At 38.1% G+C, this 13091-nt stretch overlaps 1 protein-coding gene across 1 annotated transcript; it reads right to left on the bottom strand.

Annotated features, from left to right (window-relative positions):
• Positions 1-2923: 2923 nt before the first annotated feature.
• LOC106087115 (cytochrome P450 CYP12A2) lies at positions 2924-11147 on the bottom strand. The gene is made up of 5 exons (XM_013252035.2): positions 10979-11147; positions 10542-10918; positions 4117-4233; positions 3599-4049; positions 2924-3532 (listed from the first exon to the last, which is right to left on the bottom strand). Exons 1-5 carry the CDS (start codon positions 11075-11077, stop codon positions 2924-2926), a joined length of 1653 nt encoding a protein of 550 aa, XP_013107489.2. The 5' UTR covers positions 11078-11147.
• Positions 11148-13091: the final 1944 nt, after the last annotated feature.

Genomic DNA, 13091 nt, shown 5'->3' with positions numbered 1-13091 from the left:
CGCTGAAATGTTTAACAAAATAATTGAACAACCCAATCATACTTTAAAACTAAGATATCCGCACGAAACCATCTAATCGCCCTATAAATTTTGTTTCAGCAAGCAATAAACAGTTTAGCTCTTGTTTCATAACCCAATATCCGATAGGTCCCTTACTAGACCCATTAGCGACTACAATTTTCCATAAAAAAAATTTAAATATTTTTTATACATTTCACGGTTACAGAAGGATTTTGAGAGTTTAATTTCGAATCACAGTGAGGTGGAACTTTACCATTGTTTAAGAACATTTTTTTATTGTGAAAGAGCGGGAGAGCTTCTTCAACTTAAGTGCCTTAAAGTTTTGAGAGACTTTAGTTCTCTTCATGACTATCAAAGAGATTTTTTCATATATTTCAAATTTGTTATACCCTCCACCATAGGATGGGGGTATACTAGTTTCGTGATTCTGTTTGTAATACCTCGAAATATGAGTCCGAGACCCCATAAAGTGTATATATACTTGATCGTCATCTTAAGTCGATCTAGCCATGTCCGTCCGCCCGTCCGTCTGTCTGTCGAAAGCACGCTAACTTTCGAATGAGTTAAGCTAGCCGCTTGAAATTATGCACATATACTTCTTATTTGTGTAGGTCGGTTGGGGTTGTAAATGGGCCAATTCGGTCCATGTTTTGATATGGCTGCCATATATACCGATCTTGGGTCTTGACTTCTTGAGCCCCTAGAGGGCGTAATTCTAGTCCGATTTGACTGAAATTTTGCACGTGGTGTTTTGGTATCACTTCCAAAAAATTTGCTAAGTATGGTTCAAATCGGTTCATAATCTGATATAGCTGTCATATAAACCGATCTGGGGTCTTGACTTCTTGAGCCGCTGGAGGGCGCAATTCTTTTCCGAAATTGCCTGAAATTTTGTACGAGGTGTTTTGCTATGACTTCCAATAACTGTGCTATGTATGGCGTAACTCGGTTCATAACCTGATATTGCTGCCACTAAAACCGATCTTGGGTCTTGACTTCTTCAGCTTTTAGGGTGCGCAATTGTTATCCGATTTGGCAGAAATTTTGTACAACGGCTTCTCCTGTGACCATACCTGTCCAATATTGTCTGAATCGATCTATAGCTTGATACAGCTCCCATATAAACCGATCTCCCGATTTTGCTTCTTGAGCCCTACAAGGCGCAATTCTTATCCGAATGGACTGAAATATTCCACAATACTTCCTACAATGTTTAGCATTCAATTTATTTATGATCCAAATCGGACTATAACCTGATATAGCTCCAATAGCATAACAGTTCTTATTCATTATTCTTTGTTTGCCTAAAAAGAGATACCGCGCAAAGAAATCGACAAATGCGATCCAGGGTATATAAGATTTAGCCCGGCTGAACTTAGCACGCTCTTACTTGTTTTTTAATTAAATTGTTTGTATTTTGAATTGAGAAAATATGTATAAACCAGTAAGGAAAGGCAAAAGTCGGGCGGTGCCGACTTTATATTACCCTACACCTACCCTCTAGGTACAAAGTGGGACCTATGTCTAATTCTGAAACAATTTTGATGGACCTCGCCGGATGTTTTCAGATAGGTTATTAGACAATCCGTATCACATTTCGAGCAAATACGTTCACAAATGACAACATTATTGCAAATTACCCAAAATTTTGACGAGCATATATAAGGGGGCTATATCTAATTCTGAAGCGATTTCGGGCAAACTTCTCAGATAATGTCGAAAAAAGCGTTGTTCAAAATTTTGTCAAGATTGGTTAAAAAATGCACTTGCAGTGGCCCTTGAATGGAAAATCGGGCGTTATATATCGGGTTGCCCAAAAAGTAATTGCGGATTTTTTAAAAGAAAGTAAATGCATTTTTAATAAAACTTAGAATGAACTTTAATCAAATATACTTTTTTTACACTTTTTTTCTAAAGCAAGCTAAAAGTAACAGCTGATAACTGACAGAAGAAAGAATGCAATTACAGAGTCACAAGCTGTGAAAAAATTTGTCAACGCCGACTATATGAAAAATCCGCAATTACATTTTGGGCAACCCAATATATACATGACAGCTATATCTAAATCTGAATCGATTTCTATGAAAGTCATCTATAATGTCGAGAGTGGGGAAAATCCTTCCTGCCATATTTCGAGAGAATCGATTAACAAATGACCATTTTATTGGATTATTACTGCAAATCAGACGTACATATATATGAGAGCTATGTCTAAATCTGAATCGATTTCGAGCAAACTTTATAGACATTGGGGAAGTCATCGAGAAAAGCGTTGTACAAAATTTTGGCCAAATTGGCCAATAAATGCGCTTGCAGTGGCTCTTGGAGTGAAAATCGGGCGATATATATATATGAGAGCTATATCTAAATCTGAACCGATTTCCACGAAATTTACCAGTAATGTGGAGAGTCAAGAGAAAATCCTTCCTAACAAATTTCAAGAGATTCGGTTAACAAATGACCATTTTATTGCATTATTACTGCAAATTGGACGAACATATATATGGGAGCTATATCCAAATCTGAACCGATTTTCTCCAATTTCAAAAGGCTTCGTCTATAGGCCGAAAAACACTCCCATACCAAATTTGAAGACGATCGGGTGAAAATTGCGACCTGTAGACAGACGGACAGACGAACATAGCTAAACTGAATCGGGAAGTGATTCTAAGTCGATCGGTAATGGGTCTATCTCTCTTGATTTAGGGTGTTACAAACTAATTCACTAAGTTATAATACCCTGTACCACAGTAGTGGTGTAGGGTATAAATAATCATTTCGAAGATGTGAGATTGATGAATATTGCAAACAATCCACACAGTGGGCGATATGTTGCATTTTGATGAAAATTTAAGTAACTCTTCGCTGAAATTATGTTATAATGTTTATGCCTTTTTATTTGCTATTTTTCCACATCGCTAAATTGAAATTTTAATGGTATATTGGGAACATTAAACAACAGACTCTTAAAGGCATTCTCTGTGGAATAATGGAACTCCACATAAAATTTGCGTATGAGACGAGCAACAGCCATTTCCACTGACATTTCTGCTATGCGTCTGCCAATGCAGCTGCGTGTACCAAAACCAAAGGGCAAATAGACAAAAGAAGATCTGCCTTTGAAAGCATGCAGTGGACATTCCTTTTGAAGTTCCTCATCCTTTTTCGCAGATCTCAACCAACGTTCTGGTAAATATTCTTGAGCTCTAGCATATAGACTATCATCTTTCAGCAAAGAACTGAAAACCATATTAACTTGTACTCCTTTGGGCACACGATAGCCACTTAGAATGACATTTTCATTGGGATGTCGAGTGCTGCCATTGGACACAGGATAAAGGCGTAAAGATTCCTTAATGCAGGCCCTCAGATAAGGCATATTTTTAAAGAGTTTTTCATCAAATTCAGAATCTTTTTGTGGTAAAAGCTGCATAACTTCTTGACGTAGTAGTTGTTGCTTTTCAGGATTTTTGGCCAAACACAATAGAAGGCCGGTAAACATGGAGGTGGTCTAAAATGTTATCAAACAGTTTTTTATAAAAAAAAATATTTTTTTTTTCATATATGTTTGTCTTACCGTATCCAACCCTGCCAATAGCATATCCATGGTCATTATGACTGCAATTTTCTTATCAGTTTTTATTAATTTCTCTATAATGCTTTTATCATCCTCTGACTTCTCAGGAATGTTCTTTTGACGATCTTCCTCTAAACGTTTAACAACTTCTTCCACATAACCCATTACTATATCGGTGACCGTATCGAACGTCTTCATGAGTTTGTTAAACGTCGGTGTTTTGTAATAGACCCAAAGAGAGGGCTTTCTCTCAACATCCAGCGAATAGGATATGGCATCGTTGAGGGATTTCAGAAGTTGATCAGCCATAGGATTAACGCCTTGGCCATTGATTAAATTTAACTTTTTGTCTAGTATTACTAGGCAAATTGTCTCCAAAGTCCAATGATTGATCTCCTGTTCGAATGTGTGGGGAACTTCTTCATTTACTGGGCTACGGATTTCACGTATTCTATAATAGAAACTCTCAGGCAATTATTATTCTCATTTCATTTCTTCATCATTTGTTATCACTTTACCTTTCCATAAATTCCTTATTAACTGCCGACATTCTTTGGATATATAGTTTAGAGTTTTTTGGCTGCATTATGATGGGGTTTACAGTCGAGCGAAATGTTCCCCAGTTTTCGCCTTGTCTATTGGTTATAAAAAATAATAAAAACGTTGTACAGAATAGAAATTTTAAGAAGAAAACCCATGTTAGGCCGGACCGAATCTTATATACCCTACACCATGGATCGCATATGTCCAGTTCATTGCCCGGCATTTATTTATAGGCAAAGAAAGGATAATGGATAAGAATTTCGATGATATTGGAGCTATATTAAGTTATAAACCGATTCGAACCATACTTGGTTTGGATGTTGGAGATGTTGAAGTCGTTGTGCAATATTTCAGTCAAATCGATCAAGAAGTAAAATCGGGAGATTGGTTTATATGGGAGCTATATCCGGTTATGAATCGATTTAGACCATACTAAGCTTAATTGTTGGAAGTCAAAATAAACAATTTCATCCAAATCTTCAGCCAAGCCGGATAGTTATTGCGCCTACTAGAGGCTCAAGAAGTCAATATCCGAGATAAGTTTATAGGGCAGCTATATCAGGTTAGGTTAGAGCGGCAGTCTTTTACAGACTGACTTTGGCAATTTTAAGTTCATTGTGATACCACAGTAGCGACAGACCAAGGCCTCTGGTAGGAATCGAACCCACGAACCCCACTCTGCCAATGCGAGCACGCTAACAACTCCTCTGCAGGGGCGCTTACCGGACTTGGTACTGTTGTTGGAGGTATAACAAAACCCCTCGTACGAAATTTCAGTGAAATCGATCAATAATTGCGCCCACTAGAGGCTCAAGAAGTCAAGATCCGAGATAAGTTTATAGGGCAGCTATATCAGGTTAGGTTGGAGCGGCAGTCTTTTACAGACTGACTTAGGCAATTTTAAGTTTATTGTGATACCACAGTAGCGACAGACTAAGGCCTCTGGTGGGAATCGAACCCACGAACCCCACTCTGGCAATGCGAGCATGCTACCAACTCCTCTGCAGGGGCGCTTACCGGACTTAGTACAGTTGTCGGAAGTCAAACAAAACGTCTCGTACAAAATTTCAGTCAAATCGATTAATAATAGTGCTCTCTAGATCCAGCTATATCCAAACATGGACCGAAGTGGGCCATTTACAATCCCAACTGACCTACGTTAATAGGAAGTATTTGTGCAAAGTTCCAAGCGGCTAGCGTTATTCCTTTGGAAGTTTGCGTGCTTTTGGCAGACGGAAGGGCATGGCTTTGTTGTCTCTGAGATAAATATTTCGATATCTTGCAAAAGGAATGACGAAATTAGCATTAAGTAACTCAGCCAGGTTGAACTTTGGATATCTACCATCATGGATATAACGGGTAATTTTTATACCCTACACCAGTACAGGGTATTATAACTAAGTGAATTAGTTTGTAACACCCAAAAGCATGAGAGATAGACCCATTGATAAGTATAGCGATCGACTCAGAATCACTTTCTGATTCGATTTAGCCATGTCCGTCTGTCCGTCCGTCTGTCCATGTTAATTTGTGTACAAACTACAGATCGCAGTTTTCATCCGATCGTCTTTAAATTTGGTACAGGCATGATTTTCGGCCTAGAGACGAAGCCTATTGAAATTGGAAAAAATCGGTTCAGATTTGGATATAGCTCCCATATATATGTTCGTCCGATTTGCAGTAATAATGCAATAAAATGGTAATTTGTTAACCGATTCTCTCGAAATTTAACAGGAAGGATTTTTTTACGACTCTCGACATTTCATTTCATGGAAATCGGTTCAGATTTAGATATAGCTCTCATTTATATATATCTCCCGATTTTCACTTCTAGAGCCATTGCAAGCACATTTATTGACCAATCTTGCCAAAATATTGCATAATGCTTTCATCGACGACTACCACAATAAAAATAGAGTGTGGTCAAAATCGGTTCAGATTTAGATATAGCTCCCATACATATGTTCGTCCGATTTTCAGTAATAATGCAATAAAATGGTCATTTGCTAACCGATTCTCTTGAAATTTAACAGGAAGGATTTTTTTACGACTCTCGACATTACTGGTGAATTTCATGAAAATCGGTTCAGATTTAGATATAGCTCCCATATATATGTTCGTCCGATTTTCAGTAATAATGCAATAAAATGGTCATTTGTAAACCAATTTTCTCGAAACTTGGCAGGAGGGATTTTCTTTTGACTCTCAATATTACTGGTGAATTTCATGGAAATCGGTCCAGATTTGGATATAGCTTTCATATATATATATCGCCCGATTTTAGCTTCTGAAGTGACAGCAAGCGCATTTATTGATCCATCTTGCCCAAATTTTGCAAAACGCTTTCCTCGACGACTGCCACTGTATCTGAGGAGTTTGGTCGAAATCGGTTCAGATTTAGATATAGCTATCATATATATATATATGTTCGTCTGATTTTGAGAAATATTGCAAAAAAGTGATCACTTGTTATCCGATTCTGTCGATATTTTGCAGGAAGGATTTTCTTATGACTCTCAATATTACTGGTGAATTTTATAGAAATCGGTTCAGATTTAGATATAGCCGCATGTATGTATACCGCCCGATTTTCACTTTAAAAGCCACTGCAAGCCATTTATTGAGCAATCTTGCCAAAATTTTGCACAACGCTTTCCCCGACGACTACCACATCATCTGAGAGGATTGCTCGGAATCGGCCAGAATAAGATATAGCTCCCATATATACGTCAGATTTTGGGTAATTTGCCATAATGTTGTCATTTGTCAACCGTAGTTTTTACAGTTTGAACATATTTGCTCGCCGAGGTACATCAAAATTGTTTCAGAATTGGATATAGGTCCCACATAGTACTTATAGGGTAGGTGTAGGGTATTATACAGTCGGCACCGCCCGACTTTTGCCCTTCCCTACTGGTTTATGAGCTAAGTTTTTCGGGATGGCAACACTGTTTGATAATTGTGTCCAAACATCATATGTGATAGTGAAGAGTGTTCAGTATGCTCTGCAATTTTATCGAGAAAAAACAAAGTAACAATGTCTGCAAATCGATGAACTTCTTGTCCTATGAACATTCTTGTCCTATGACAAATGTCCATCATTTGTTGCGATCTTTGGTCTGAAATTCATTTCTGGCCAAATGCATATATTAACCAGCAAAACTGTCGTATATGGGGTTAAGAACAGGACAAGAGTTCAAGCAATCCAAAATAACTCAATGCTGTAAAGAGAGAAACAGAGAGAGGGAGAGAGAGAGGAAGAGAAAGAGAGACGGCCAGTGTTGCGTTGATGAAGTGGGAATTTATACATGATTGCCTAAACTCTTTGGCATGTCATCGACTGGTGCAGGACAGACGAACTGCTTGCTCTCGGCAAGGGATCTCTGAGGACTATGAAAGCAGTCATAACTATGCACTGTTCAATAGGGCCTATAGCGATGCTCATGCGAATCCCTCCTAATGATTATGTTGATGCTTTCTTAATGGGAATGAGGAGGGGGCCATTGAGTACTTGCTTTGTTTATGTACTGATACTCGTATGCCGTATGCAGGGTAACTCACTGTCTATCTATGGTAGGAAATTCTGCTCCGTTCTGGATATTCTTGTAAACAGGTCGGGGATGGGAGCAATCTTGACCTCTACGCAGAACTATAAGTTGGCACACACATATGTATATATGGTCATATCGTACACTTCGGTCACTGGATACATTAATGAGAGTCATGACCGAGCACTGAAGGATACGCCATATATCATTACGAATGAAAATCAAATCAAACACAACGTCGATCACCTGATTAAGTTCCGCAACTTTTGCGAGTTAATATGCATTGATGGCAAAGTTTAGAGAAGATAAACTCACGCTTATCACTTTTGAGAGTTAATATTGATGTTAAAGTTTTGCGAAAGAAAAGCATCTACAAATATTTCTACACCCTATGTCAAATATTCTGTATTGTGCTATGACTAGTACGTTGTCATGATAACTAGTACTTCGAGAACCATTCCTATTTTTTATCTTCTAAAGAAATCTACATTATCGGGGTATAAACGAGAATAAAACTCAATATTTGATGTAATAATTTGAATGTAATCTAACAAGTCCCTATACAAACATTACAAACTTATCGAATTTCACTGATTTTGGAATTCTAACAGAGAAAAACGTTTAGAGACTAATCCAGGATTCTCACCATTTCTGCAGTCTTACCGACACTGAAGTCTTATCGACTCATAATTCTTGATAACTTCAACGTCCTATTGGATTTGGTGTCTTATTGACTCAACTAAGAATGTAAACAGCAAAAATTTGTTCAAGACTCCGAAATAATTTGATGGGCACTGAAATAGGGCTAGCAAAATATCGATATCTAATTATTTGACTATATATCGATTGATATTTTACCGCTGAATACTATCGGAGAAGTTAAATTTTTGGCAAAATTAAACAAAAAAATAAGCGATGCGACACTAAATATATCTTTTAAGAAGCGTTACGCCTATAGAGGGCGCAATTTTTTTCCTATTAGACTTACATTTTGTACAATGATTTCTCCCATGATTTCCAACTGACTTTGGTTTTATTTGGTCTGTGCATTGATATTGCTTCTATATAAATCGATCTCCTGATTTGTATACCCATCACCGAAGGATGGGGGTATATTCATTGTGGCATTCCGTTTGCAACAAATCGAAATATCCATTTCCGACCCTATAGAGTATATATTGGGTTGCCCAAAAAGTAATTGCGGATATTTCATATAGTCGGCGTTGACAAATTTGTTCACAGCTTGTGACTCTGTAATTGCATTCTTTCTTCTGTCAGTTATCAGCGGTTACTTTTAGCTTGCTTTAGAAAAAAGTGTATATTTTATTAAAGTTCATTCTAAGTTTTATTAAAAATGCATTTACTTTCTTTTAAAAAATCCGCAATTATTTTTTGGGCAACCCAATATATTCTTGATCCGTTGATTGTCCGTTCGTCCGTCTGTTGAAATCACCCTACAGTCTTTAAAAAAAGAGATATTGAGCTGAAACTTTGCACAGATCCTTTTTTGGTCCATAAGGAGGTTAAGTTCGAAGATGGGCTATATCTTGATATGGCCCCCATATAGACCGATCCGCCGATTTAGGGTCTTAGGCCCACATTTACTAACCGATTTTTCTGAAATTTGGGACAGTGAGTTGCGTTAGGCTCTTCGACAACTTTCTGCAATTTGGCTCAGATCGGTCCAGATTTGGATATAGCTGCCATATAGACCGATCTACCTATTTAAGGTCTTGGGCCCATAAAAGGCACATTTATTATCCGATTTAGCCAAAATTTGGAACAATGATTTGTTTTACGCTCTTCGACATCTTTCTTCTATTTGGTCCAGACCGGTCCAGATTTGCATATATCACCGCCATATAGACCGATCTCTCGATTTAAGGTTTTGGGCCCATAAAAGGCAGATTTATTGTCCGATGTCGCCGAAATTTGGGGCAGTGAATTGCGTTATGCCCTTCGACATTTTTCTGCATTATAGCACAGATGGGTGCAGATGTGGATATAGCTGCCATATAGAACGATGTCTCGATTTAAGGACTTGGGTCTATAAAAGGTGCTTTTATTGTCCGATTTGCGTTAGGCTCTTCGACAAAGTTCCGCGATTTAGCCTAGATCGGTCCAGATTTGAATATAGCTGCCATATAGACCGATCTCTTGATTGGAGGTTTTGGCCCCATAAATGGCATATGTATAATCCGATTTCGGTATAATTTGACACATCCGTGTCGTATATGGTTCAGATCGGTCTATATTTGGATATGGCTACCAAAAAGACTAATATTTTGTTCTACAAAATCGAACAATGACTCAATGACCATTCAATGTCCGTGTCGAATTTGGTAAAATCGGACCATTTTTCGGTATAGCTGCGTTGGCGACATACATTTTAAATTTTTCACCGGATTATGACGAAAGGTGGTTTACACGTGGGGGGTATTCAAAGTTCCGAACTTAAGCCTTTTTACTTGTTGTACCTTTAGTTCGTCTGTTCTTTTTTTAATCAAAGTAGAAATCGCCTTTGTTACCATTCATTACGAAATTTTCCACAATTAGTTTTTTTGGCCCGTTATGAAATTTGGTAAAAATCGGGTAAGACTAAGTTATAGATGTATATCATCCGATTTACACTTATAAAGACGTAACTTTAATTTTCAGCCGATTTGCATGTTATTTAGCATGGAAGTTATTATTACCAATTTGAAAGACTTTGCTAAATTTCATCAAAAACGGGTCAGATTGACCACTTAACTGAAATATCATTAGCAGGAACTGCGTCAACCAATCTGCAGATTTAGTTTGACATTCAATTTAATGTTTTTTTTTCTGTTAGAAAACATTGAAGTACTTACGACGCTAATAGACCTTCCACACCCTCCAAGAAATCTTTTCGATGCACCGTTCGATAGTAATGTAAACCTTCTAAATTTGGTCTTTCGGGCCAAATGCCTTCATTGCGTAAAATGGTTTTAAAATCATTAGGATTGTGAGTCATTATCATTCCAGGCTTGCCAAAGAGGCCACTTAGACGACAAATAGGACCCATGTCCCTTTTAATAGCCAGCACCAGCTGTGAGGTATCTAGATTGGCATATTTTCCTCCAGGAAAAAATTGCAGAAGCAACTTCAAAGGACCCATGGAAGGTATATTTTTGAAGGATTTTGCTTGATCCCATGACGAAGGCGAGGCTTCTGTGGCTGAGTCGGTCACTGTCGATGGGTTATGACACTGGAATATTATTTCATATTTACTGCCTATATTTATTATATAAAGTTCGTTTTTTCTCACCAGTTGTTGCTGTATCCACATCTGAGGAAAAATGTTGCCATTTCTTAATACTTCATTTAAATTTTTCGGTTTTATTACTCCCCATTTTGTTTTGAACATTTCTTGCGCCCACTTTTTTTTAAACAAATCTAATTTTTCCTTAATTTTCAGTTGTTATAATCTTGACCAGCTTTCTCTAAGCAATGAAGTAATCAAATTTGTTTGAATGCCCCAAAGTTCTGCATTTTTGCTTTGTGCATATGCTCTGATAATAACAAAAATGAGTGCAAACTCTTATTTTTTTTTGGGGCATATGTAGTCGTTAATGTGTTTGTATTGATTTTATTTATTTTTGAGTTTTTTTTTGTGCAAAAACGGTGAGAATTAAGGAGATAAAGAGTGATAAGGAACTACAGTAGGAGAAATTATATGAAATAAAGTAAAAATGGCATTAGATTTGGCAGGTCCCAGCTTTTGTATACCTACCACTAGTTAGAGGAGCTAAAATAACTTTTTCCGTTAGGTAAATACAACTGCTGTGTCACTTAGGCAGAGAAACTCCTTCCGATTCAGTTTAGCCTTTAGCCATGCCAATCTGCGAAATTTAAGTTGATGCTCAGCTATTGGCTAGCTTTAAGATCGACGAGACTTAAGTGCCTACTGGCAAGAGATGGAATAGCTAAAATATATGTATTTCCGATTCAGTTTAGCCTTTAGCCATGCCAATCTGCGAAATTTAAGTTGATGCTCAGCTATTGGCTAGCTTTAAGATCGACGAGACTTAAGTGCCTACTGGCAAGAGATGGAATAGCTAAAATATATGTATTTCCCTTGTATAGCATTTAACTTCCAAATGGCTCTTTTTGAATCCCATATGATACCTATTGGTCAAAAAGATCGGGCGGAGGACTTTTTGTCCTTTAATTTTGGATTTTAGATGCATAAATTTCCTTTAAATTGCTTGAGGAATTTTTTGGGGTAAACCGACTTTAATTTGAGTCTCCTTTCCCAATGATTGGTGTATTTACCTATTTGGGGGATTTTGAAAGAAGAAGGTCAGCACAGATATTGGATCTCAGATTGGGCTCCATATTGCCATGGTTGGTGAATATTTTTTTGTTTGGAGTTTTTTTAAGCACATACATCGGATTTAAATACTTAGCCCCGAAAAGTAATATCAGATACGTGATTCAGTTCCAAATACCTTTTATTTTAATCCCATATTTCCATGGGAGGTAAATATGTCCTGTTTGGGGATCTGTTTGGACAGAGCCGGCCCCTTAGATCTCCGTGCTCCACTTTTATTTGAGCCTTTCTGAAAATACCTTTCATTAGAGCCCCATACTGCCATGATCGGTAAATATGTCCGGTTTTAGTATGTTTTGGGAGTGGTGCGCCCCCAGATACTTGACCCTGATAGTAGTTGTCAGATGCATACTCTACTCTCAAATACCTTTTTTTTAAGACCCATATTGACCTGGTTAGCGTTAGGGTGGAAACAAGTCGCGTTAGGGTGCGAATGAATCATCCTAAGGGTGCGAACAAGTCGCAACGAGTCGCGTTAGGGAGCGAACTCATCAGCGTTTGGTTGCGAACGATTCAGCGTTAGGGTGCGAACGAGTCAGCGTTAAGATGCGAATGAATCATCCTTAGGGTGCGAACAATTCGCAACGAGTCGCGATAGGGAGCGAATCAGCGTTTGGTTGCGAACGAATCAGCGTTAGGGTGCGAACGAGTCGTGTTAGGGTGCGAGCTAGTCGAAATGAGTCGCGTTAGAGTGCGAACAACTCGGAACGAGACTGGTCATGGTATAAACGAATCCCCGTTAGGGTGCGAACAAATCGAAACGAGTAGCATTGGGTTGCAAACAAGTCGCAACGAGTCGCGTTTGGTGCTACCAACGGATCTGTAGGTCGGTGATTAACTCTTTTTAGTCTTACTGACTGCGCATCATGTCACACGTCTATTCTGTCTAATCAAGGAACTCATGAGCAGCCAAATAAAGGTGTGATACAGAGCAGTGCTTGCCAAACGAACTAAGTGAGAATTCCATTCAACTGGCCCTGTTGAAGTACGCGTCGAATAACAACATTCAGTGTTAGCTCTTGTGCCAATCAATTAAATGCCACTTCTC

Source organism: Stomoxys calcitrans, chromosome 2, assembly GCF_963082655.1.
Source record: "Stomoxys calcitrans chromosome 2, idStoCalc2.1, whole genome shotgun sequence".
In the NCBI taxonomy this organism is placed as follows: domain Eukaryota; kingdom Metazoa; phylum Arthropoda; class Insecta; order Diptera; family Muscidae; genus Stomoxys; species Stomoxys calcitrans.
Note: the sequence above shows the minus strand (reverse complement) of the source record. Positions and strands in the feature narration are given on the sequence as shown.

Coding starts and splice junctions, on each gene's coding strand:
- LOC106087115 (XM_013252035.2), bottom strand. CDS start 11,077: ATGTTCAAAACAAAATGGGGAGTAATAAAACCGAAAAATTTAAATGAA. Junction 10,919..10,978: donor TGTGGATACAGCAACAACTG/GTGAGAAAAAAC, acceptor ATAATATTCCAG/TGTCATAACCCATCGACAGT. Junction 3,533..3,598: donor TATTGGCAGGGTTGGATACG/GTAAGACAAACA, acceptor ATAACATTTTAG/ACCACCTCCATGTTTACCGG.